The sequence below is a fragment of the Xenopus laevis genome, chromosome 7L (assembly GCF_017654675.1).
Source record: "Xenopus laevis strain J_2021 chromosome 7L, Xenopus_laevis_v10.1, whole genome shotgun sequence".
In the NCBI taxonomy this organism is placed as follows: Eukaryota; Metazoa; Chordata; class Amphibia; order Anura; family Pipidae; genus Xenopus; species Xenopus laevis.
The window spans coordinates 120,584,986-120,609,350 of NC_054383.1; the positions used below are offsets into that span (position 1 = coordinate 120,584,986).

The 24,365-nt window shown below is 40.7% G+C and overlaps 1 protein-coding gene across 1 annotated transcript in view; it reads left to right on the plus strand.

The window, feature by feature from the left end:
• Positions 1-2,882: 2,882 nt before the first annotated feature.
• The window catches only part of LOC503678 (uncharacterized), a gene marked incomplete in the record, with an annotated part of 37,814 nt that continues 16,331 nt past the window's right edge, over positions 2,883-24,365 (plus strand). The window contains 5 exon segments of the mRNA NM_001095567.1: positions 2,883-3,136; positions 17,827-17,974; positions 20,063-20,129; positions 20,851-20,969; positions 22,444-22,480. Of these exon segments, the coding sequence (NP_001089036.1) occupies positions 3,118-3,136; positions 17,827-17,974; positions 20,063-20,129; positions 20,851-20,969; positions 22,444-22,480 (390 nt within the window).

Here is a 24,365-nt window from a genome sequence, read left to right on the forward strand (position 1 = left end):
GTGCGTTACACTGTTATGGTGGCCAAACACGATAAACCCACTCGTTTTGATAAGATCCGCTCGTTTGACAAGGCCACCAAAGGAGCAAATCTTTCCCCGATATGCTCACCAGAGGCAGGGCGATATCTGGTAAATCTGATCGTTAGGATCTAGCGCCAAACCATTGGAATTACATCAAAGGCAATGGGCACCGACGGGATGAAGGAGCGCATCAAATAGCCAAAGTGGTCCTTTATCGGCAAGAAAAATCAAACCTGCCCAATCGATATCAGGCCGATTTTTGGTCTGATATTGATTGGGGAGACCCGTTGGAAGCCCCCACGTACCGGCAGATAAGCTGACGAATTGGTCTAAAGAACTATCTGCCCATGTATGGTCACCCTTAGCCTGAGAACTACAGATGTATAAAGGTGGCTACACACAGGGAGATCCACTCGCTTGGCGATATCGCCAAACAAGCGGATCTCTCCCTGATATGCCCACTTTGAGGTGGGCGATATCGGGTTGATCCGATCACGGGCCCTAGGGCCCAACGATCGGATCAGAATGGAGGCAATATGCGCGGCCGCGATCCAACGTGATTTTTAACCCTGCCGATCTGCCAGAAATCGTTTGGGAAGCCCATCAGAGGGCACCACACATGGGCCAATAACAGGGTTGCCACCTTTGCTGGTGGCTAAACCCAAACCCAAGCATTGGGGGTGGAGCAGTGATCTTGGGATGGGCATGATGACATCATAAGCAGGCACAATGATGTCGTGGAGCTATGATGTTGGGTCAGGGTTATTACATCACTTATATGCAAATGGCTGGATTTCTGTCCAGTTTTCGCAATGTTTTAAATGGGACAGAAAGCTTTGAACTGACAGCCCTTTGACAAACTGAGATGTCCAGTTGAAACCCACACAGCTGGAAACCCTACTTTTATCTATTCTGCCTGATGAGTAAGACCAATCCTTTAACTACAGGTAGAGTTGCCACCTTTTCTGGAACAAAATACCGGCCTTCCTATATATTTATCTTTTTTCCCTATTAATAACATTGGGATCAACCATCATTTTTACCGGCCAGGTGGCAACCCTAACTACAGGTGTGGGATCTATTATACAGAAATCATTGATCCAGAAAGCTCTGAAATACAGCAATGCTCAATTAGAAAAAAATATCTTATTTTTGATTGATTTGCTTATTTCTGTTTCTTTAATCACAAGAAATCAACTGCACTTCATAATAACTAAGCCATGTCAGGGTGAGTATCTTGGTATTGAATTGGTTTTCATTTGGCCAGATTATTGTTCGGTTTTCACAAGGCTGAAAACCGAACAGAAAGTTGAGAAAAACCGAACTGTTCAGATCAAAACCGAACAGGTGGCAACTCTAGCCAATAAGCTGCCGACTAAGTCTGTCGGCCTGTATATTAAGGGGAATTGTATATTAAGGGGAATTGAGAACTGGTCACAGACAGCAGGGAAGCAGCCTACTGCCAGCCTTATTATACTTGGTTCTCATGGTTCTGGGTGCCACACAACTCCCTCTTTGGATACACCAGGGGCTTCCCCACCCCAGGGAATCCTACCAACTGTAACTCTCTTTTAATTGGCCTTCCCCTCCAGAGACTTTCACCTCTCCAGTCCATAATGAACACTGCTGCGAGGCTCATACACCTCAGCAACCGCTCCTCCTCTACCTCGCCATTCTGTCAATCCCTGCACTGGCTTCCACTACCTTTCAGAATCAAATTCAAATGAATAACTTATCTCTATATACTCACCCAACCGCTTATTACGCTCCTCTACTGACCTGCTACTCAACTCTTCTCTCATTACCTCCTCACATGCTCGCATTCAAGACTTTGCAAGGGCTGCACCCCTCCTCTGGAACGCTCTCCCACGGTCTGTCCGACTTTCTCCCAACCTTTCTGCTTTCAATAAATCTCTTAAGACGCACTTCTTTCGAGAAGCCCCTCACTCTGCTTAACTACCAAACGCAACACCACATACAGTACCACATTTCTCACCCACTTAATTCGATCTTGCCCACTCCCACACCTTGTGTATTACTCCCTTCCCTTTAGAATGTATTCTTATGCATAGGGCCTCACCTTTGTACCTGTATTGATTGTGATATATGTAAATCCATATGTTCTATGTATGTAATTCATGTGATTTAGTTGTATAATCATATTTACTTTACAGTGCTACGCAACATGTTGGCGCCATATAAATACATGTTAATAATAATAATAACTGATACCAGGCTTCACTCTCCCCTGCCCTCTCACTTTATTACACAGTAGGCAGAATCAGCAAAATGTCTTGCTCCCAAAGTTTGGGTGTCCCAGTGACTTCTCCTCAGGATACTGCTGTATTCCCAATCTCAAACCCTATGATACCATTGCTATTAGATTTCTTGTTGTGTGTATTTTTAGGATCCACTTGTAGATCAGCAGGGCAGCTCCTACCTCTGAGGAGCTAGAAAGGATAATACTGGTAGAACTAAAACTCTCAGGATCACTGACAGAACTCTACAACCCTCCATGGTTAAACAAGTGAAGGATCACGTGTCCAGCTGACAGGTAGGGAACTGCTCGGGATTCCATTAGAATTCCCCTCTATTGCTCTGTATGATTTCCTTCACCTGACGTCACACATTCTTCACGCTCCGATTGGCCAGCACCACCTTCGCTTTAAACCTGACAATCAAGTTTATATTCGCCCCTCCCCTCCCGTTATCCTAAACGAATATAGGAGCGCCGTCAGCCAATCATTGTACGGAATGAAGCAAGGGCGTCCTCGAGACAAAGGGGCAGCTCACCGAGGGCCCGCCCAAAATCTCCAAACGTAATTACGCCTTGATTGGTGGCGTGTTGTGTCCGTCGGACTCCATGACCGGAGTAGCGAGGCTTGTGGTTGGTTGCGATGGAGAAGGCGGCGGGCCCGTTTCAGGGTGTTTGATGAGAGGACGCCGGCTTGGAGTATAGTTGAGGCAGGAAGCTGAGTGGAGCTGGTTTTCTGGAGCTCGTCTGGCCTGGGGAATACCAACCACACAGGGAGAGGGGGGCGCTGTCTTCAGATCCCGAGGGCACAGCGATATCGGTGACCCGCTCCCACCCTAATAATGGAAGATACCATCTATGGTGAGTGACTTGGCCTGTACCAATTGCACAGACACTGGAGGGGGAACGGACCGGTTTTATTAGGTCGAGAGGTGGAACCTAAGTCTCAGATCCCGGCCCTGTGCCTCTACTAAACCAACCCAACCCCCCATTCTTGTCCCGTGGGAAAGCCTAAAGCTATTGGAAACCATCAGTTGTGAGTTCTCTTACTATGTCAGTCTCATTAGGGAACATGCTGGTATTTGTAGTCCTACCACTGCAGCCCATTGTATTACAGTTGTTACACGCCTTCTCTTTGCTTCCCTGCAGCCCTCCTGGCATTCTGGGAGTTGTAGTTCTACAGCTGCGGCCAATTGGACGTCAGTGTTTATTCCCCCCCTCCCCAGGGGTGCAAGTTGGATGCCCCTTTAGCTGTCCCTGTGGGTTGGTTGCTGGGGTTGCACCATGAGCAGTTTAGGGGGGGGGTCTGATGATACCACTGCACAATATTCTATCTTCTGTCTCTAGCAATGTAGATATTGTGCATTGTTATGGCAGGGAAAGTGCTGCAATTGTGTGTGTTGTACTAGTCAGGCATAATCATGTCCATTCATCAGCCTCCTCTGCAACAACAAGCAGGGATATTGTTATAGTTCAGTCCCAGGCAGGCTATTTTGACAGCCTTGTCTTCTTACAACCCTGGGGCATCACTGGCTTTTGCCTAAGTGATTATTGCTTGTTAAACACAGTAGGGGATGTAGAATGTACAGGGATAGGATATTGCTCTGTCCAAATGTGGTGCATTATTATTGAATGTTTATTAGTTGTGCCTTCCTTATAACCCAACGTTTACTGTATATTTGATTTATTATGCCTGTACGTTGGGATAGTCCTGCCCTGGCTCTTACAGGAAACAACGTGCCTCTCCATAGACACCCATTGAACCGCTATCCTTGGCCCTGCCAGCTAAATCTGGATGAAAGCTGAGCTTTTGCTGAGTTTCGCAGAAAACGGAATTGATTTAAGAGGCAAACGTGCTCTTAAACAGTATGAGCTGGGGAATATTCTATGCTCAGTCGTGGCTTTTCTGCATATCTGCACTTTGTTCCGTGTGGCTTCTTATGAGTGATTCAACACAAAGGAAGCTCATCCGAATTATAGCCTTGGGGGCCCCAGTTGAGTAAGGTTAGTGAGTATCCGGAAGAGACTGTGTGTATGGAGACTTATCCTGCCAGACTAGTATCTTACTTTGTCTCATCCCTATGCCGGTGGGTCAGGAACCATCAATATATCATGATATAATTCATTCATATAAATCCCTGCCCCTGTGGAGCTTACAATCTATCACATTCACTCGCTCAGGGTCCATTTGCTCAGAAGTCAGTTAACCTGCCTGCTTGTTTTTGGAAAAAGAACCCACAGACATAAGAAGATAAACATACAAACTCCTTTGCATATACAGGCATGGGATCTGGTATGCAGAATGCTTGCGATGCCGTGTTTTCCAGGTTAACTGATCTTTCCATAATTTGGATCTTCGTGTAAAGGTGGCCATACACGGATAGATCCGCTCGTTTGGTGATGTCGCCAAACGAGCGGATCTCCCTCCGATATGCCCACCTTGAGGTGGGCAATATCGGGCTGATCCGATCGTGGGCCCTAGGGCCCAACGATCGGATCCTTCACGTTCGCAAACGGGCGGTCGGATCGCGGGACCGCATCAACGAACAGATGCGGCCGCGATCCGACGGGATTTTTAACCCCATCCGATCGAGATCTGGCCAACTTTCGGCCAGATCTCGATCGGGGAAGCCCGTCGGGGGCCCCCATACACGGGCCAATAAGCTGCCGACTCGGTCTGTCGGCAGCTTTTATCGGCCCGTGTATGGCCACCTTTTAAGTCTTATAGAAAATCATATAAATATCAAATAAACCCAATAGGCTGGTTTTGCCTCCGATAAGGATTCATTATATCAGTACAAGCTACTGTTTTATTATTACAGAGAAAAAGGTAATCATTTTTACAAATTTGCATTATTTGGATAAAATGGAGACTATGGGAGACAGCCTTCCCGTAATTTGGAACTTTCTGGATAAAGGGTTTCCGGATAACTGATCTCATACCTGTTGTGCCCTGGCTGGAATCAAACTTAGGACCCCAGTGCTTCCCCTATAATATAAAGGAGACAACTCATTCTATAGAAAATTGTAGGTACAAATTGGCATTATTTGCATAAAATGGAGACTATGACGGACAGCCTTTCCGTAATTTGGAACTTTCTGGATAACGGGTTTCCAGATAACGTATCTCATACTTGTTGTGCCCTGGCTGGAATCAAACTTAGGACCCCAGTACTTCCACCTATAATATAAAGGAGACAACTCATTCTATAGCAAATTATCGTTATCCAGAAAGATCCGTAATTTGGAACTTTCTGGATAACTGATCCCATACATGTAGTGCCCTGGCTGGAATCAAACCTAGGACCCCCGTACTGCCCCTAATATATAAAGGAGACCATCAATTCCTTCTATAGCAAATTGTAGGTATCGGGCTGCATTTACAGACTTAATCAAAAACCTGCTGAATAATGGGTTCCATTTGAGTCATCCATTACTATAAGGGTGCAGGGATGTCTATTGGTGTGTCACACTGATTTGCCTGGCACTAGCAGCAACACAACTGGCAGCTCCTACAGGAAGAGAAGATGGATTTAGAGCCGTCACATTTGGACCCCCAGACTGATAATTGTCCTTAGTGTTGATATACTTGAGAATCGGGGCAATCCTATAAGGGGCATGTTTGAGTCACAGGCACTTGGTAAATAGAATTTGCCCCTTTTCTACATTTTCAACGCATCTGTGGCACTAATAATATAACTGGGTCCAGTAAGTCCCTCATTATGAATTTTTTTTTCTGAAATCCCCCTCTGAAGATGATTAATTATTCAGTTCTTTCTATGGCACCAGTGTTGGCAGTACAGTTGGCTGTTCGTGTTCTGGCAGCTTGTGCAGCGCTGGCACTTGTCATCCAGTTCTTGCCCATAGCAACCGTTGCTTGCCATACAGGAAGGAACCCACTCACGCTGCTTGTAATCACGCTTCTATAAAGGAACGTCTATAGCAGATGGTAATTATGGAGCTGTCTGTGTATGGGCGAAATTGAGAAAAGAAATAAGCTGCTGCACTCTTGTTTTAACTCTAAATACGGTCTACTTTCCCTTTATATGCCACTAATACACCATCTATTCTTTCCTGTGCTTGCATAAGCGTATTGGCCAGGGCCTGAGAGCCTCTAGCACCTCGACTGGTTCAAAACTACCTTCTGTCTGGGGCATAACCCCCCCCCAGATATGCTATATACTTGGGGGTCAAATAGTCCATATCCCTGAGCTTAAAGGGTTTGTTCACCTGTAAATGAACCTTTACTATGATGTAGAGAGCGATAGTCTGAGACAGTATGCAATTGGTTTTAGTTTTTTATTATTTGTGTTTTTTGAGTTATTTAGCTTTTTATTCAGAAGCTCTCCAGTTGGCAGTTTCAGCAGTCTGGTTGCCAGGGTTCAAATTACACTAGCAACCATGTCTTGATTTGAATAAGACACTGGAATATGAATAGGTGAGGCCTGAATAGAAAGATGAGTAATAAAAAGTAGCAATGACAATAAATTTGTAGCCTTACAGAGCATTTGTTTTTTTTAGATGGGAGTCAGTGACCCCCTCCCCCGTTTGAAATCTGGAAAGAATCAGAAGATAAAATAAAATAGAAAAAATGAAGGCCAATTGAAAAGTATCTTAGAAATAGCCATTCTACAACATACTGAAAGTGAACTTAAAGGTGAACCGCCCCTTTAATATAAATATCTTTATGGGGTTGTTCACCTTTGAGATTTTAGTATGATGTAGAGAGTGATATTCTGAGACAATTTGCAATTGGTTTTCATTTTTTATTATTGAAGGTTTTTGAGTTATTTTGTTTTTTTATTCAGCAGCTCTTCAGTCTTCAATCTGGTAACTATGGTCCAAATTACCCTAGCAACCGTGAATTGATTGGAATAAGTGACCCCCCCCCATTAGAAAGCTATAAAAAGTAAGATGAAGGCAAATCATTCATAAACTCTAAATAATGAACACCAGTCAAAAATTTAAAAACTAAAAACAAAAAGACCAATCGAAAAGTTGCTTAGAATTGTCCATTTTATAACATACTAAACATTCATTTGAAGACATAGTTTGGTTGGAAGCTGTATTGGTCAGACACATATTCTGTGGTGCTTTGTGTGACAATAGATTTAGTAATAGCCTGAAATTCCCTAGGATTATGGAATTTACATGAGGGGCTTTTGATACCGAGTTCCCCCTCCACCCACACCCACAGGGCCCTGCTCCCCTTCGAAACTGGGAATATCAGGTCATGTGACCATGTGGTGGGGGTCACAGACTTTTACACTGAACCCCTCTGTAATTGGGGGCCCTGCCACCCCTATAGGTACAACACTGACTTCCATTAGGGTGCAGCTTTTTGTAGGTTACAGCCAAACCATAAAACCATTTCACATGGGGAAGTTCTATTTTTGTGTTTGAATTGTAAAAGTGCTCAAAGGGGAAGTTAATTCTTCTGCTTTTCCTTTCCCTCTCTCCCATCTTCCCCCAGGCTGCTTGTAAAAAAAAAAAAAAACATTTGGTTGCTAGGGTCATCGACCATTTGCTGTGGATGGTGTTTTTTTTTCATTACCATTCAGGCCAAAGTGAGTTGCTCTGTGTGTGTCGGGTTTTATGAGTTGCCCTTACTGACAGTTTATGAGATTCCACGGTCATGTGGCAGCGCTTATCTTTGCCCATATGTATATCTTTTTACAGATTGTGCTGTTATGTCATGTAGAAACAAAGTCTTGTGTGTAAAAACAGCATTTTTGCATTGCAGGAAGGGTAAAATGTCACAGTTCTTGATTGCACAGAAACAATGTAACAATGCCCATTAAAGGGATTCTTCGTCTTTAAATTAACTGTTCATATTACGTAGAGCGATATTCTGAGTTTGCAATTGGTTTTATTATTTGTCGATTGTTATTTTGCTTTTTATATTCAGCAGCTCTTCAGTTTGCAGTTTCAGTAATCTGGTTGCTATAGTCCAAATTACCCTAGCAACCATGCACTAATTCAAATAAGAGTATGAATAGCAGAGGCCTGAATAGAAAGATGTGTAATAAAAAGTAGCCATACCAATACATTTGGAGCATTTGTCTTTTTAGATGGGGGTCAGTGACCCCCCCCCATTTGAAAGCTGGAAAGAATCAGAAGAAAAAAAATAGAAAACAGAAATTCGGCCTTTTTCAGCAGGATTCGGCCGAATCCTTCTGCCTGGCCGAACCAAATCCGAATCTTAATTTGCATATGTAAATTAGGGGTGGGGAGGGAAATAACGTGACTTTTTGTCAACAAAACAAGGAAGTAAAAAAAAATGTTTTCCCCTTCCCACCTCTAATTTGCATATGCAAATTCAGGTTAGGTATTCGGCCAAATCTTTCGCAAAGGGTTCAGGGGTTCGGCCAATCCAAAAAAGTGGATTCGGTGCATCTCTAGAAAAAATGAAGGCCAATTGAAAAGTAGCCTAGAATTAGCCATTCTACAACATACTGAAAGTGAACTTAAAGGTGAACCACCCCTTTAATATAAATATATTAAAGGGGTTGTTCACCTTTGAGTTAACTTTTAGTATGATGTAGAGAGTGATATTCTGAGACAATTGGTTTTCGTTTTTATTATTGATGGTTTTTCAGTTATTTAGTTTTTTCCTCAGCAGCTATTCAATTTGCATCTGAAGCAATCTGGTAACTATTGTCCAAATTACCCTAGCAACCATGCATTGATTCGAATAAGAGACTGGAATATGAATAGGAGAGGCCTGAATAGAAGGATCAGTAATAAAAAGTAACAATACATGTGTAGCCTTACAGAGAACTTTTGAAAGTTGCAGAGTCAGAAGAAAAAGGCAAATAACTATAAAAACTATAAAAAATAAATAATGAAAACCAATTGAAATGTTGCTTAGAATTGGCCGTTGTATAACATAATAAAAGTGACCATAAAGGTGAACCACCCCTTTAACATAAAGTCGGGAGTGCAGAGAACATAAACCGGCAGCTGGTTGTGCCGTCAACCTATATACCTGCATCTGACCCGCCCACTCCTGACATCACCAGAAAGTGTGGGGCACTGCCCAGGCTTCCTGTCGCCTTCCTATCTAATTGGTACATGTGCCGGTAATATTGTAGAGGTGTAAACCCCCCTCCCCTGGATTTACAGCAAAATAAATTGGAAAATGGAAGGTATTCACTGTATAGGCACCCTTGCTATAGACAAGGTCTGAGCCAGATGCACCTGGCTCCTAATATTATACAGATCCTATCCTTCAGATGCCATCTGGTCTTACAGTAGACTGTCCAGCTGCTGAATGTATTTTTGCCGGGGGTATCTGTGCCATTGGCAGGTTATGTACATGTGTACTCGGAGAAAAACGGTCACGCTTGTTTTATATTGGATAACTTTGTGGTTCTGCTGACCCCCTGGCTGAATTGCTGTAACAGATGCTGCACAGCTTGTGGCCTGTTATGGTTTTTATGTTTTTCTATTGAAAACTTTATCACAGAATATGAACATGATTTAGACTAACATTACACTCATACAGAACCAACCCCACCCCCCAGTCCACTGGCCAAATATCCTGATGGATAGAATGACAGTGGGACAAAGACAGTCTCAGTCTTATGAAGAGTCTTTGCCGTGGCCTATTAGGGAGCCGGGCTGCAGGCAGAGCTTCTAGAGGTTAGTAAGGAAGCCTGTATTTAGATGGCTGCCATCTGGTTGCTTTGTGACTGTTTGGCTATGGAGTCTCTGCAGCTTATAGCCATCAGAAGATCCCACTGACGGAAGCAAGAAAACTTGTGGCTCCAATCACCCGTGGAACTTGCCGCACAGCAGGAACCTTGTCCAAAGTGAATCCCCTGCTGTTGCCCCATCGCTGGAAACTTGTACATTGCTGGGAGAAATACCGAGCCTCTATTTGAGGGGTGCCCAAAAGGTAGACGGGGATCTACCATTAGACCTTTCGCTGGTGATCAGTAGATCTCAAGACTCTGTCAGCAAACGGCTTGACGAAATCACCCTCCTGTTTTATTCTTTTCATTCAGATATTTATTATGTTAAGATTACACAATAAATAGTTTGTTAAAAATAGCAAAATAAATTCTCTCATAAATCAATATTTAAGTAATATTTTCTATGGAACAGAATGCTAACAATGCTTTTATGGACGTAGATCATAATGAGACAACCTCACGTAAAGTTGACCTTGAATTAGTAAAGTATGGGCACTTCTGCAATGTTTCATAGCACCGGAACCCAACGTAGAACCATAACAGAACCTCCTGATTTGCTGCTCCCCCCCCCATAGATCCATAGCAACGTATGTTCCCCACAGCAGATTCTGTTCTATCTTCTATTAATACCCATGTTCTGTGGGTGCCATATGCTGTGCCTTCATAACCAAATGCCTTTCTTTATATTTGAATTTATTCTCGTGAGTTTTCAGTTCCATAAAATAAAATCCATTATCATTTTATTGTTCCTTATAAGATGTACAGTATTCTGTGCTGATGCGCTTGGCCTTTGCCCTTTCACTCGGATTGACTCTAGTGTGTTTGGGACTTAGATTTCAGCTCCACTGGGGTCAGGGACTGATGCACGTGTAATGTATACTTCTTTAATAATAAACACATGTTGCCATTTTCAGGATATCCTTATGGTAACACAGAGGAAGTGAGTACAAGTTCACCACTGGTGAGGCTTTCCTGACAGTGTGCTCTTTGTGTTTTTCCTTACTCACACTGCACACATAATAATATTTATTTCTGGTGAATAGGGGAAGATAGATGGGGGTGCGCATCCACTTCCTGGCTGCATGGAGGATGTCGTGGCATTTCCTGTATAATTTAAAGGAACGCCGTCCTTGATTTTTTGATTGGCTATGCTAGAAATAAGGTTTATGTAGGGATTATTCAATTGAAGGGGATTTATTGTGGGATCTAAATGGGGGCCAAGAACTCCTCTGGCCTCAGCTCCTTGTGCTGATACAATGAATAAATGCTGAGCACAGATTGGGAAATTCTTTCTGCAAGTGGAGTTAAGGTTTTTTTTTAATGTCAATGTAGTTGTCTTGCACCTACCCCCTGCCCCCCCCCTTCCAGAGTCTGGTACAGGCTGTGGTTACCATGGTAACGAGATACCCAAAACAATGGGAGCAATGCTTTGGGAATGAATCCATTCCCTGCTCTGCTTAACCCCCCTGTAGCTTGGCAAACCGTGGGCAAACCTTAATGCTCGGGTGAAAATTCCGGCTGCTTGCAGAATGCCTGTTGTAGCGCCACCGCTTAAAACTGCAGCGGCCTGCCAGTTTGCATGGCTTTTGCGATTGGCTCTGTAATTATGTACTCAGCCAACAACTGTCAATCACAGGATAGGGGGTGTGACCTGAGCTGGGTCTGTAATTATGTGCTCAGCCAAAAACGGTCAATCACAGGATAGGGGGTGTGACCTGAGCCATAATGATTGATATCTTAAAGGCATGGTTCACCTTTTGAAGGAAAACGATACCCCAGAACAATCTAGGTCTCTATAAAAAGATATTGCATAAAACAGCTCATGTGTAGCACTCTGCTTCATGTAAATAAACTATTTAAATTTACTTTTCCAGTAGTATGTGCCATTGGGTAATCCATAAATAGAAAATTGCCGTTTTAAAAAAACAAGGGCCGCCCCCTGGGATTGTAGGATTCACAGTGCACACAAACATACCAAACAAACCATACACGTTCGGTCACATAAGCCAATTAACAGACAGAGTTCTGTCTTTTACTCCCACACTTCCTCCTTTTACAGTTAGAGTTGTAGTATTTCTGGTCAGGTGATCTCTGAAGCAGCACACAGACCATCACAAAATGGTGGTTTGAGGCAAGAGATGCAAAAGGGCAATATTTACTTAAATATATAGACCAGTTTGGTAAGATTCTTTAATATGTTATATAAAGTTGCTCAAGTATTCATTTGGGGGTTATAGTTTTCCTTTAAGTTACCTTTTAGTATGTTCTTGAATGGCCTGTTCTAAGCAACTTTTCAATTGGCCTTCATTATGTATTTTTTTTTATATTTTTTTGAATTATTCAGCTTCTGAAAACAAATGCTCTGTAAGGCTACAAATGTATTGTTATTGCTACTTTTTATTACTCCTCTTACTATTCAGGCCTCTCCTATTCATGTTCCAGTCTCGTATTCAAATCACTGCATGGTTGCTAGGGTAATTTAGACCCTAGCAACCAGGTTGCTGAGACTGGATAGCTGCTGAATAAAAAGCTAAATAAGTCGAAAACAATAAATAATGAAATCCAATTGTAAATTGTCTCAGAATATCACTCTCTACATCATACTAAAAGTTAATCTTTATCTCTCTACATCTGTTCCTGGCACGCCAGCACATATTCTGTTATACATTCATTTTAGCCTCTTTATATGTACAGTTTATAATCCTATAAAATAAGTGAAAGTATCCAGCAGCGTGTTTTGAGTTTTGATCATTTGCATTCCAGAATGAAGTGGAAGCTGCCAAACTGCTTCATCCAAGGGAGAGAAAAAAAAAATGCACTTTGTATGTTTATAGCGCAGGGATATTGTCACTATTCTTTCAGCCTGTAACGTATCTTCTTAGGATAAGTGAAATAGTTTCTGCTCCAGATAAATTCAATATATTGTATTCTTGTGCAGTGGCCCTTGATTGAGATTTTTTTTTTTTGTCTTTCCTTATTTGTGGTCATTCTGGGTATTTCCTGTCTACATCCTTTCCAGACAGAGGGCTATTCTTGCCTGACATTCCTCTCTCTCTGATTCTTTGTAGCTCTAATCTGAGTAACGACTGCCGCCTCTGATCTGGCACACAGACCTCTGTTTCTTCTCTCTGAGTGTCCGTTGCCATCATTCTGGGATATCTGCAGTTAAATATTTACGAATATATAGAGAAACATTTGGGTGGTGGATAAAAGCGGCGTAAAGCTGCAGTGGCCGTATTGGGTGAGCATGACTATGGCGGTCCCTGGTTGATTAGGTTGATGTGTTATAGGGGTGGTTCAACTTTTAGTATGTTATAGAATGGCCAATTCTAAGCAACTTTTAAATTGGTCGTCATTTTTTACTTTTCCTAGTTTTTTTTTTTTTTTTTGCATTATTTACTGCCTTCTGCTTACTCTCTTCAGCTTTCAAACGGGGGTTACTGACCATGCGAATAAACAAATGGTCTATTTTTTTTAATTAGTATAGCTTCTTTTCTCCTTTCTTCTTGTATTAATGGTTATAATTTAAATTTTTATGTGAGATATATAGGGAAGGAGAAGGACATGTAGTAATAACATCCTTCTTTTCCTGTAATACCTTAATCCCTTTTTTCTTTCTGTATCCCCTTTGAAAAATTGCATAAAGAAACTATTTAAAAAAATAAATAAAAATAAACAAATGGTCTGTAAGGCTACAAATTTAATATTGCTTATTCACTTGTTCAAATTACTGCATGGCTGCTAGGGTAGTTTGGACCCTAGCAACCCGATTGCAAATTGGAGAGCTGCTGAATAGGGATGGGCAAATTTTTTGTCCTTGTTTTGCTGAAAAAATTACGGCCATAGACTTGTATGGCGTTGTGCGTCAAAGTTTTTTTGATGCCCATAGGCTTTAATGGGAGTCTGCGACATTTCACTGGCGGCGAATTTTTGGCGAAACAAAATGGGTCAAATTCGCCCATCCCTACTGCTGAATAAAAAGCTAAATAACTCAAATACAAAATGAAAACGAATTGCAAATTGTCTCAGAATATCACTCTCTGCATCATACTAAAAGTAAATTTAAAGGTAAACATCCCCTTTAAAGGCAATATCCAGCCGGCATGTCATTATGCAGATATCCCCTTTAATATTTAGTAAAGGCTAAAGTATAGGTTATTCTGCACAAAAAATCCTTACCAGCATATTTGTTTTTATTCACACACGTGTGTGCGGCCATGTTTGTTCTGCCGTCATAATCACCAGCCCATAAATGAAACTGCGACCTCTGTTGGGCAGCTTTTGCTTTGGGTAACAAGGGAGTATGTTTGAAACAAACCATCTCTCAGACACTTCAGCTCCATTATTTTGCTCAGGAAGAAAATCTGCACGAAATGCGACGCTGCCTAAATGTGTCTGTGTAATGTCTCTCTACAATATGTGCAATACTTGGCCTTCAGAGGCTCTGCCAAGATTATAAGGGGGGCTGGTTAAAGGGGTTGTTCACTTTTAAATGAACTTTTCGTATAATGTAGAGAGTGATATTCTAAGACAATTTGCAATTGGTTTTCATTTTTTACTATTTGTGGTTTTTGAGTTATTCAGCTTTTTATTCAGCAGCTCTCCAGTTTGCAATTTCAGCAACCTGGTCCGAATTCCCCTAGCAACCATCCATTGATTTGAATAAGAGACTGGAATATGAATAGGAGAGGCCTGAATAGAAAGACAAATAATAAAAAATAGCAATAACAATAAATGTGTAGCCTTACAGAGCAATTGTTCTTTAGATGAGGGTCAGCGACTCCCATTTGAAAGCAGAGTCACGAGAAAAAGGCAAATTATTAAAAAAAACTAGAAAAAAAATAAAGTCCAATTGAAAGGCTGCTTAGAATTAGTTTTTCTATAACAAGATTGCAATTGGTTTTCATTTTTTATTATTTGTGGTTTTTGAGTTATTTAGCCTTTTATTGAGCAGCTCTCCAGTATGCAGTTTCAGCAGCCTGGTTGCTAGGATGCAAATTCATCCTAGCAACCATGCATTGATATGAATAAGAGACTGGAATATGAATAGGAGAGGCCTGAATAGAAAGATGAGTAATAAAAAGTAACAATATATCTGTAGCCTTTCGGGAGCATTTGATGGGGTCAGTGACCCTCATTTTAAAGCTGGAGAGAGTCAGAAGAAGAAGGCTATTCAGTCAAAAACTATAATAAAAAATAAAAAAAAATAAATCATGAAGACCAATTGAAAAGTTGCTTAGAATTGGCCATTCTATAACTAAATACTAAAATGAACTAGTTAACTAACTAAAAGTTAACTTGAAGGTGAACCAGCCCTTTAAAAGCACCCTGGGCTTGATGTAACGGATTCAGTTGCCAGTTCACCTAACGTTCTTGCCAGCGGTTTTTTCCAGCAGTCACAAGACTATAGGCATCTGAGCTGGCCAAAGCCGCTTAAGAAAAAATAAGTCTTTTGAGGGAGATTTCGTTAGGGTGGTATGTAAAGTATCCAGGGCCAGCATTCATTTGCACAGTGATTTAGGGATACAGTATTTGAACTGTTCTCAACAATGGGATCTTTATTTAGCTCTGGTCATTTATTGGAGCCTGAATGGAAAGGCAGCCTGTGGTTTGTTCTTACTCCAGCAATACTGTGTCCATTGTGTGTACAAAATCCTCTGTATTCCCACTTATTTTGTGTGTATTTGGGCTTTAAACTGCATTCTCTCCCTGGATACTAATTTCAGCCAGTCTGGAAGGCCAAACATCTAATGGCCCTTTCCATTGTTAATAACACTCTTCTATCCTCTGTATGTACAGGTATAGGATCCCTTGTCCGGAACCCGATATCCAGAATTACGGAATGTCTGTCTCCCATAGACTCCATATTATCCAAATAATCCAAATTTTTTAAAAATATTTCCTTTTTCTGTGTAATAATAAAACAGTAGCTTGTACTTGATCCCAACTAAGATATAATTAATCCTTATTGGAAGCAAAACCAGCCTATTGGGTTTATTTCATGTTTATATGATTTTCTAGTAGGTTTAAGGTAGGAAGATCCAAATTACGGAAAGATCCGTTATCCGGAAAACCCCAGGTCCCGAGCATTCTGGGGATGGATGGATGGATGGATGGATGGATGGATATATATATATATATATATATATATATATATATATATATATATATATATATATATATATATATATATATATATATATATATATATATATATATATATATATATATATATATATATATATATATATTTATTAATAATAATAATAATAATAATAATAATAATAATAATAATAATAATAATAATAATAATAATTATAATAATAATAATTATAATAATAATAATTATAATAATATAATTATAATAATAATAATAATAATAATAATAATAATAATAATAATTATAATAATTATTATTATTAAAAACCAGTATCTTGTACTTTGATCAAAGATAATATACAATTAATCCATATGACAGGCAAAACAATCCTATTGGGTTTATTGAAATGAGTGGTTCAACTATAATGTCTGTTATAGCAGGGGTCCCCAACCTTTTTTGGTCCAGGGACCGAGTTTGGACACGCCGGGCTCGGCGGCCCAATGCAGGACTGTCCGTGTCATCTTCTGGGCCGCAGCCCGGCGGTTGGGGACCCCTGCGTTATAGAATGGCCAGCTATAAGCAACTTTTCGATTGGTCTTCATTATTTATTCTTACTAGTTTTTTTTTTTTTTTTTTTAATTTTTTCTGCTGCCTTCTGACTCTTTACAGCTTTCAAATGGGGTTCACTGACCTCCATCTAAAATACAAATGCTCTGTAAGGCTACACATTATAGTGTGCGGGTTGAGAAACCCGCAACAACCCGAACGCACTCCCCCTTCCAAGCGCCGCAAGTGCCATCCCGTTTGCGATTTTTCATTATAGCCGTCAGGAAGGTTGGGGAAGGCAGTTCGGGGAGATTGTTTCCCCAGAAGAAGATGCGATTTGTCACTGGGGCGACTAATCTTCCCGAATCTGGCCGTGTGTGATTTCCCTCAAATTCTTTTTAAGTAGACATAAAGCATTGTGATCCAAGTTACAGAAAGATCCCTTATCTGGAATACCCCAAGTCCGCAAGCATTCTAGATAACCGGTCCCGTGTGATATATATATATATATATATATATGTGTATATATATATATATATATGTATGGGTTCCGACCATAATAAGGGCAAATCCTTGGGGCAAGGAAAGGGGCAAATCCTTGGGGCAAGGAAAGGGTTTCACCGTCGGTTTTATGGTTGCTCTACGGACAAACTCCTTTCACTGGAATCAGACCTAGGACCTCCGTTATAATAAGGCTGTGACCCATAATTACAGGCAGTCTGATAGTACCTTGGTATTGAATATAATCGCTCTCAAGGCTAAGTCCATTGGTTCATAGAGGAGCCAATCTCCAGGAAGGCACGTGAGCACAATCAGGCCTGTGTCTGTAATATCAGCCGGGAATTCATTGCTAACAAAGCCTCCAGTTTCTCTGTGGTCAAGGATGAGTCTAAAGTTTGTGTCCAAGCTGTGATAAATTCCTGAAATTGACTGATAACGGCATTTCCCCTAAGTAAGCAATTTCCTCCAGGCGTGGGGCAGGCAGTGGGAAGGAATTTCTCACAATGTTACATTTCCCCTGGTTTTTCTGAGCGTTTCATAAACAAAATATGCAGAGTGTTGGCTCATGTCATTGCTTCATGAACACCGCACAGGAAAAACGTCTCCCTGACGGAGGGGACTGGTATAATTCCCACAATACAGTCGTTTTAGCTCTGTACTGAGCAGAAAGGAGCCTGAGAATGTTTGTGTTCTGCCTTCCTTTGCAGTCCCCGCTGACCTGACTCCCGAGGAGCGGATTGAGTTGGAAAACATTCGCCGCAGGAAACAGGAACTGCTGGAAGAGATTCAGAGGCTGCGGGATGAGCTGAGCGAGGCCATGAATGAGGTGGAAGGCCTGGAGGCCAACGAAGGAAGGTAAGACCAGGCTCTGGTTTCAGCATTTTGATTATTTGTGTGTCACACGTCTGTCAGTGAGCTTGGCCTACTGTCCTGCTGGTTAATCCCAACTCAAGGCAGGAAAGGTTAGCATTATCTTCAGAAATTAAAGGGACAATTCAGTGTAATAAAAACTGGGTAAAATAAAAAAATGTTTCTAATATAGTTAGTTAGGCAAAAATGTAATGTATAAAGACTGGAGTATGCGGATGTTCAACATAATAGCCAGAACACTTCTTCTTGCTTTTCAGCTCTCTAACTCTGAGTTAGTCAGCGACTTGAAGGGGGGCCACATAGGACATAACTATTCAGTGAGTTTGCAATTGATACTCCGCATTCAGCTCGGATTCAAACACACAGTTATGGTCCATGTGGCCCCCCCTCAAGTCACTGATTGGTTACTGCCACTGTCAGTGGAAACCAAGAGAGCTGAAAAGCAGGAAGTAGTGTTCTGGCTATTATGTTACACATCCAGTCACTTCAGCCTTTATACATTACATTTTTGGCTAAATAACTGTTAGAAACATTTTTTATTTTGCACAGCCTATTTATTTACCCAGTTTTTATATTTATACTGAACAATTCCTTTAATAGAATAGTTATGACAGACTTGGTACACTCATATAAAGAAAAATGTACCCCCTATAGTAAAATATAAGGATATTTTAAGTCATTGCGGAGTTCCATAACCATACGGCCGAGTGCTTTTATGCGGGTCCTGGAACTGTGTGGTGACTTCTAATAACCCCCTCCCCGTTGTAAAATATAAGCTACAAGTTCTGTGGGTCAGACATCACTGAGTACCGATTATAACTGACAACATTACTAAGCACCGTTTGAGTATATCATTTACAGGATATCCATAACTCTTGTGTATTATATAGTGAATAACATACCCCTTCTTGTAAAATATAAGCATATTGTATGTTACCGAGTAGTTTCATGACCATATATGTTTTTATACCAGTCATGGAACTCCGAGGTGACTTCTAATATCCTCCTATATTAGGGGTACTTTATTATAATACACAAGTTTCAGTGAGTCACGTGACAGAAATGACATCGCTAAGCTTCGATTATAACCGATGACATCACTAATCACCGTTTATAAGGATACAATTTACAGGATATTCATGGCTCTTGTGTATTATATGTAAATAAGTACAAATTACTGTTTCATTCAAGATGAAGTTCTCTTTAGTTATAGACAAGAGGAAGAGGAACAAAAAAAACGACCGATATCTTTTCCTAATGGAAATATTCACAGTTGAACGTGTAATTTGTATCAGTGGCTCATCTTGCAAGTTTAGCCGTGCCATGGGCCTCCTATTGTATGTGTATAATCCCACTGCAAGAGGCAAGAAGGGCAATGATAAGATGAGATAGGAGAATCCAGTAGATTTCAGTCATTAAAGGAGAAGGAATGGTGAAATCTCTGAGGGTGCCCAGTTGTTTGGAAACCCCCAATATTTATAGAAGCTTATCTGCTGGGCAGGACCCTCTTTGCCTCTAGTATCTATCTTATTTTTGTATGTAATCTGTACTTTCATTGTGATGGGATTAGTTTAACCTGTATTTTAGTTATCTGGTCAGTTTTCTGGCAGATATTGATCAGGCAGGCTATCACGGTAACCCCTTGGGCCTATAAGGGCAGAGACACACAGTCCGATTCTGGGAAATTCGTCGCCTGGCGAAAAATCTCCTCTTCTTCGGGGCAACTAATCTTCCCGAACTGCCTTCCCGCTGCCTAAAATGGCACTCGGGCGATTTGTTTTCTGAAGTCGCCCGAAGTTCTCCGAAACTTCGGGTGACTTCGGGAAACTAAGCGTTCCGATTGCCATCTGCGGGATAGCAGATCAGTCACCCTGAAGAAGAATAGATTTGTCGCCGGGCGAGTAATCTCCCCGAATCTGACCGTGTGTCTCTGCCCTAATCTGCCGAATCAGTCAGGAGGGGCCACATTTGCAACTTCCATAGCTTTTATTTTAATATATATTGCTCTGCCAATAAAAATGCTCTTATTATTTTTGCATTAACCCAGGCATGTACTTTTATTTTCTCTTACAGCAAGACATTGCAGCGAAATCGAAAAATGGGAATGGGAAGGAAGAAATTTAACATGGATCCTAAAAAGGTTTGAATGTTTTCCTTCATTTATTAATTAAGTTCTTTCTCTATTTTCTTCATTAATTTATTTAGCCATTTCCACATGCATATATTGCCTCATGGGCACCGGCATGCCACTGGAAACCTAAAACGTCGGGAGCATTTTCCCTTGTTGCAGTGCAGGCGCCATTATCTTGAAGGAGTAGACAGGTATATATCCCGTTGTATGGAAACCCATTACTGGAAGATCATCTCCCATAGGAGCATATTTATCAAGGAGTGAAGTTGGAGATCGCCACAGTCCTCTAGTATGAAATTCCACCAGTCTCCATTAATTTCTATGGCATTTTAAAGTCATATTTATCAAAGGGTGAACTTTCACCCATTGATAAATACTCGTTTAAAAATCCCATTGAAATGAATGGTCAGCGGTGGAATTTCACACCAGTGGACTGTGGTGATCTCTAACTTCACTCTTTGATAAATATACCCCATAGACTCCATTTTATCCAAATAATTAAATTTTTATTAAAAAAAGATTTCCTTTTTCTCAGTAATAATAAAACAGTACTTTCTACTTTGAATTAAGATATAATTTATCCTTATTGGAGGCAAAATAATCCTATTGGGCTTATTTCTTTATGGAAAGACCCGTTCACCAGAAAGCCTCGGGTCCCAAGCATTCTGGATAAGGGTCCCATACCTGTACATGTTTAACCTAGAGGCTGAAATCTGTTTTGTACTTTTAGGGGATCGTTTTCCTGCAGGAGAACGAGTTACTCCGGAACACTGCAGAAGACATAGCACGTTTCCTGTATAAGGGGGAAGGCTTGAACAAGACTGCAATAGGGGATTATTTAGGAGAAAGGTGAGCGTTTAATATCGTCCAACCTTAAAATAGCTTTTATTACCTTCCAATTTTCTTTTCTTAGTACAGGAAAAGAGACTAAACTGTATTCTATGGTAGGTCTCTGTGCTATCATGCAGGATGTCTATTTGTTTGCCAGCACCTCACCCTGTTTCGAGGAGGTAAAATCATTGACCTCTGCACAGGATGTTACTTCACTCACTAAATATTTTACACCCCACCATTATTTTTTTTTATTTATTTTTTTTTAAATCAGAAGTTTGAAGTATATTTTGGAGTGTGGTTCAACCAGCCGGTAGCGTTCATAACATAGTTTCCGCTGTCTTATGCCGGCTGCAACCAAGCATCAATAAACATTTTTTCATGGTGTTAAAAGGTCATCTAAACCCATAAACCAGATTTAAACTTACTCTGTGCACTTTTATTGTTTTGCATACATTTTCTAGGGAGTTCTGAGATATTTGCTGTTCTAGACTGCTCTTCTTTGAAAATGTTAAGCTAGGGGCTGAAATCATCGTGCTGGCCGATTTAAGCCCCTACTGCAAGCAGTATCTTCTTCTGTTCACATCTGCTCTGGCGCAAACACGCACTGCTGATTTCTGCAAAAAGAGACTTGTTTGCAGTCTAAAACTGCTGAAGAATTTAGAAGAGCTATTCATTTTTGAAGTTAAAGGGCATGTAAAAGCAAAAAAATAAAATCCCATTTTTACTTTATTGAAAAAGAAACCTATCTCCAATATACTTTAATAAAAAAAAGTGTACCGTTTTTATAAGAAACCTGACTGTATGCAGTGAAATTCTCCCTTAATTTACTGCTGTGGATAGGAATTGTCAGACGGTCCCTAACTGCTCTGCAGGGAAACAATCATACTTATGAACAGCAGGGGGAGCCCAAGTCTTGCTTCCCAGTCATGCAGAACTCAAGCAGCTTTGTTTGTTTCCCTGTAGAGCAGTCGTGGACTGTGTAGAGATTTCTATTGGATTTTATTTTTGCCTTTACATCCCCGTTACTGTTTCCAACTTCAGCTGCAGGGACAAAGATCATGGAGCCAGATTTAAACAGATAAACTGGGATTCTATTTGGAGTATTATTTTGTAACAGCCACTGGTTCTGCAGAGTTGGAGAAAGTTTGTATTAAACAATACAAAAACGATAAAATCCACATTAAATTACATGACAACATAGGACCCAGTGCAGTCTGTATATTCTGATTATTAATCAGTCTTGCTGTATCAGCTTCTGACAGATATTATTTGACTTATGCTATTTTGATAATTTATGAAGATCCCTAAGCAGCCTAGACCACACTGAGCATGTGCACAGTCTTGGTCTTGCAAAGATGTTTAACAAAGTTACAAGATGGTGACCCCCTGTGGCCAACTTTGAAAGCATAAATCATTTATTTAATCAAGCTTGTGTGGGTAGTTCATTACCTTTCTCTTTTGCTTACCCATCATTTATCTTTATTTTCAGAGATGACTTCAACATTTCAGTCCTCCATGCCTTTGTGGACCTTCACGAGTTTACAGACCTGAACTTGGTGCAGGCTCTCAGGTCAGTATTTCTTTTCCGTTTGCTTCTTCTAAGCAACGGGCTGAGAACCGCAGACTGGTTTTTCTGTCATTGCTACAAGCAAAGAGACAGGAAAGAAGATCGAGAAGGGGAAGTGGTCGCTTGTACCACAGCGAGTGAGTCAGGCAAGTGGAACAAACTGTGTTCTCTGCTTTCTGACCACTGCAACGTGCCCTCTTCATAACACGGAACATTATTCATCTTTGTTAACTTTAAAGGGCAATAAAGGCAAATGCCGATGAAAATAAACATTGGGGGCAAACGTTCAGCCTGTGAACATAAATAATTCACACATACAGGGCAAGAGGTTTGACTCTTATCCATAGCATCTGTACTATAGGCACAATATCATTACAGGCTTAGATGCTGACAACAGTGGGCTATTGTGGACAAAGTCCAACCTTGTTGCAAAGGAAGAACAGGTTGTAGCCACTCTGAAGCAGTAAGCAGTCCGCCATCAGGCCGGATCTGAGAGAGGAATTTATTACCCTCTGGAGAATATTCTGGTTTAAGGCATTGTTTACCTTCCATTTGTTTAAAGATGGCATAGATTAGTGTGCGCACACTGAATTCCCTGTTATACACAGCCACTGCCGCTGTCATGTTGCCTGCTTAAAGGGGTTTCAGTTCACTTTTAGTATAATGCGGAGAGTGATATTCTGAGGCAATTTGCAATTGGTTTTCATTTTTTATCATGTAAGGTTTTTGAGTTATTTAGCTTTTTATTCAGCAGCTCTTCAATTTGCATTTTAAACAATCCGGCAGCTAGGGTCCAAATTACCCTAGCAACCATGCATTGATTTGAATAAGCGACTAGAATATGAATAGGAGAGGCCTGAATAGAAAGATGAGCATTAAAAAGTAGTAATAAAAGTAATAATAATTGTGTAGCCTTAACAGGGCATTTGTTTTTTAGATGGGGTCAGCGACGCCCGTATGAAAGCTGGAAAGAGTCAGAAGAAAAAGGCAAATTTAATTCTAAAACTATCAAAAATAAATAATGAAAACCAATGGAAAAGTTGCTTAGAATTTTCCATTGTATTACATACTAAAAGAGCTGTGGAAAGAATCAGAAGAAAAAGGCAAAGCAAAAAAAAAAACCATACAAATTAAATAATGAAGACCAATTGAAAAGTTTCTTAGAATTGGCTTTCCCTAGCTAACTAGAAATGCTGCATATATCCTATCTGCTAAGGGATGCTTGGAGTTTTGGCAAGGGCAAGTAATAACCAGTGTTTGCAGCTGAAGCCTTTGTTAATTAGTCTAGAGTTCTGTTAATGATCATATATGTATTTCCTATCCAGGCAGTTCCTGTGGAGTTTCCGTTTGCCGGGGGAAGCCCAGAAAATTGACCGGATGATGGAGGCCTTTGCGCAGCGCTATTGCATTTGCAATCCAGGCGTTTTCCAGTCCACAGGTATGTACATTGCTTAGTTAGTCATTTGTAACATTAAACTTTGCATCTGAGAGGAAGGTAATCCATCAAGCCCTTCTTTCCTTATATCACACCAACAATGCACAAGATACAGGCTGCTATCATTGCCTCCTGGGAATAGGACAAACAATACAGTGGCACAAATGATTCTGGGCGTCTCCAGCATTAGTTCCCTGACTATTGTTAATAAGTTATTTTATTTTTTTCTTTGTTGTTGACTAAAAGACATACCGACTAATTTATTTTTAAAGGGATTCTGTCATGATTTTTATGGTGTCGTTTTTAAATTTAATTTAGTTCTAAATTACACGGTTTACACTGCAAATCATTTAAGCTGGCTATAGATGTAAAGATCTCTAAAAGATCCGATCGTCATCGTGAGACCACG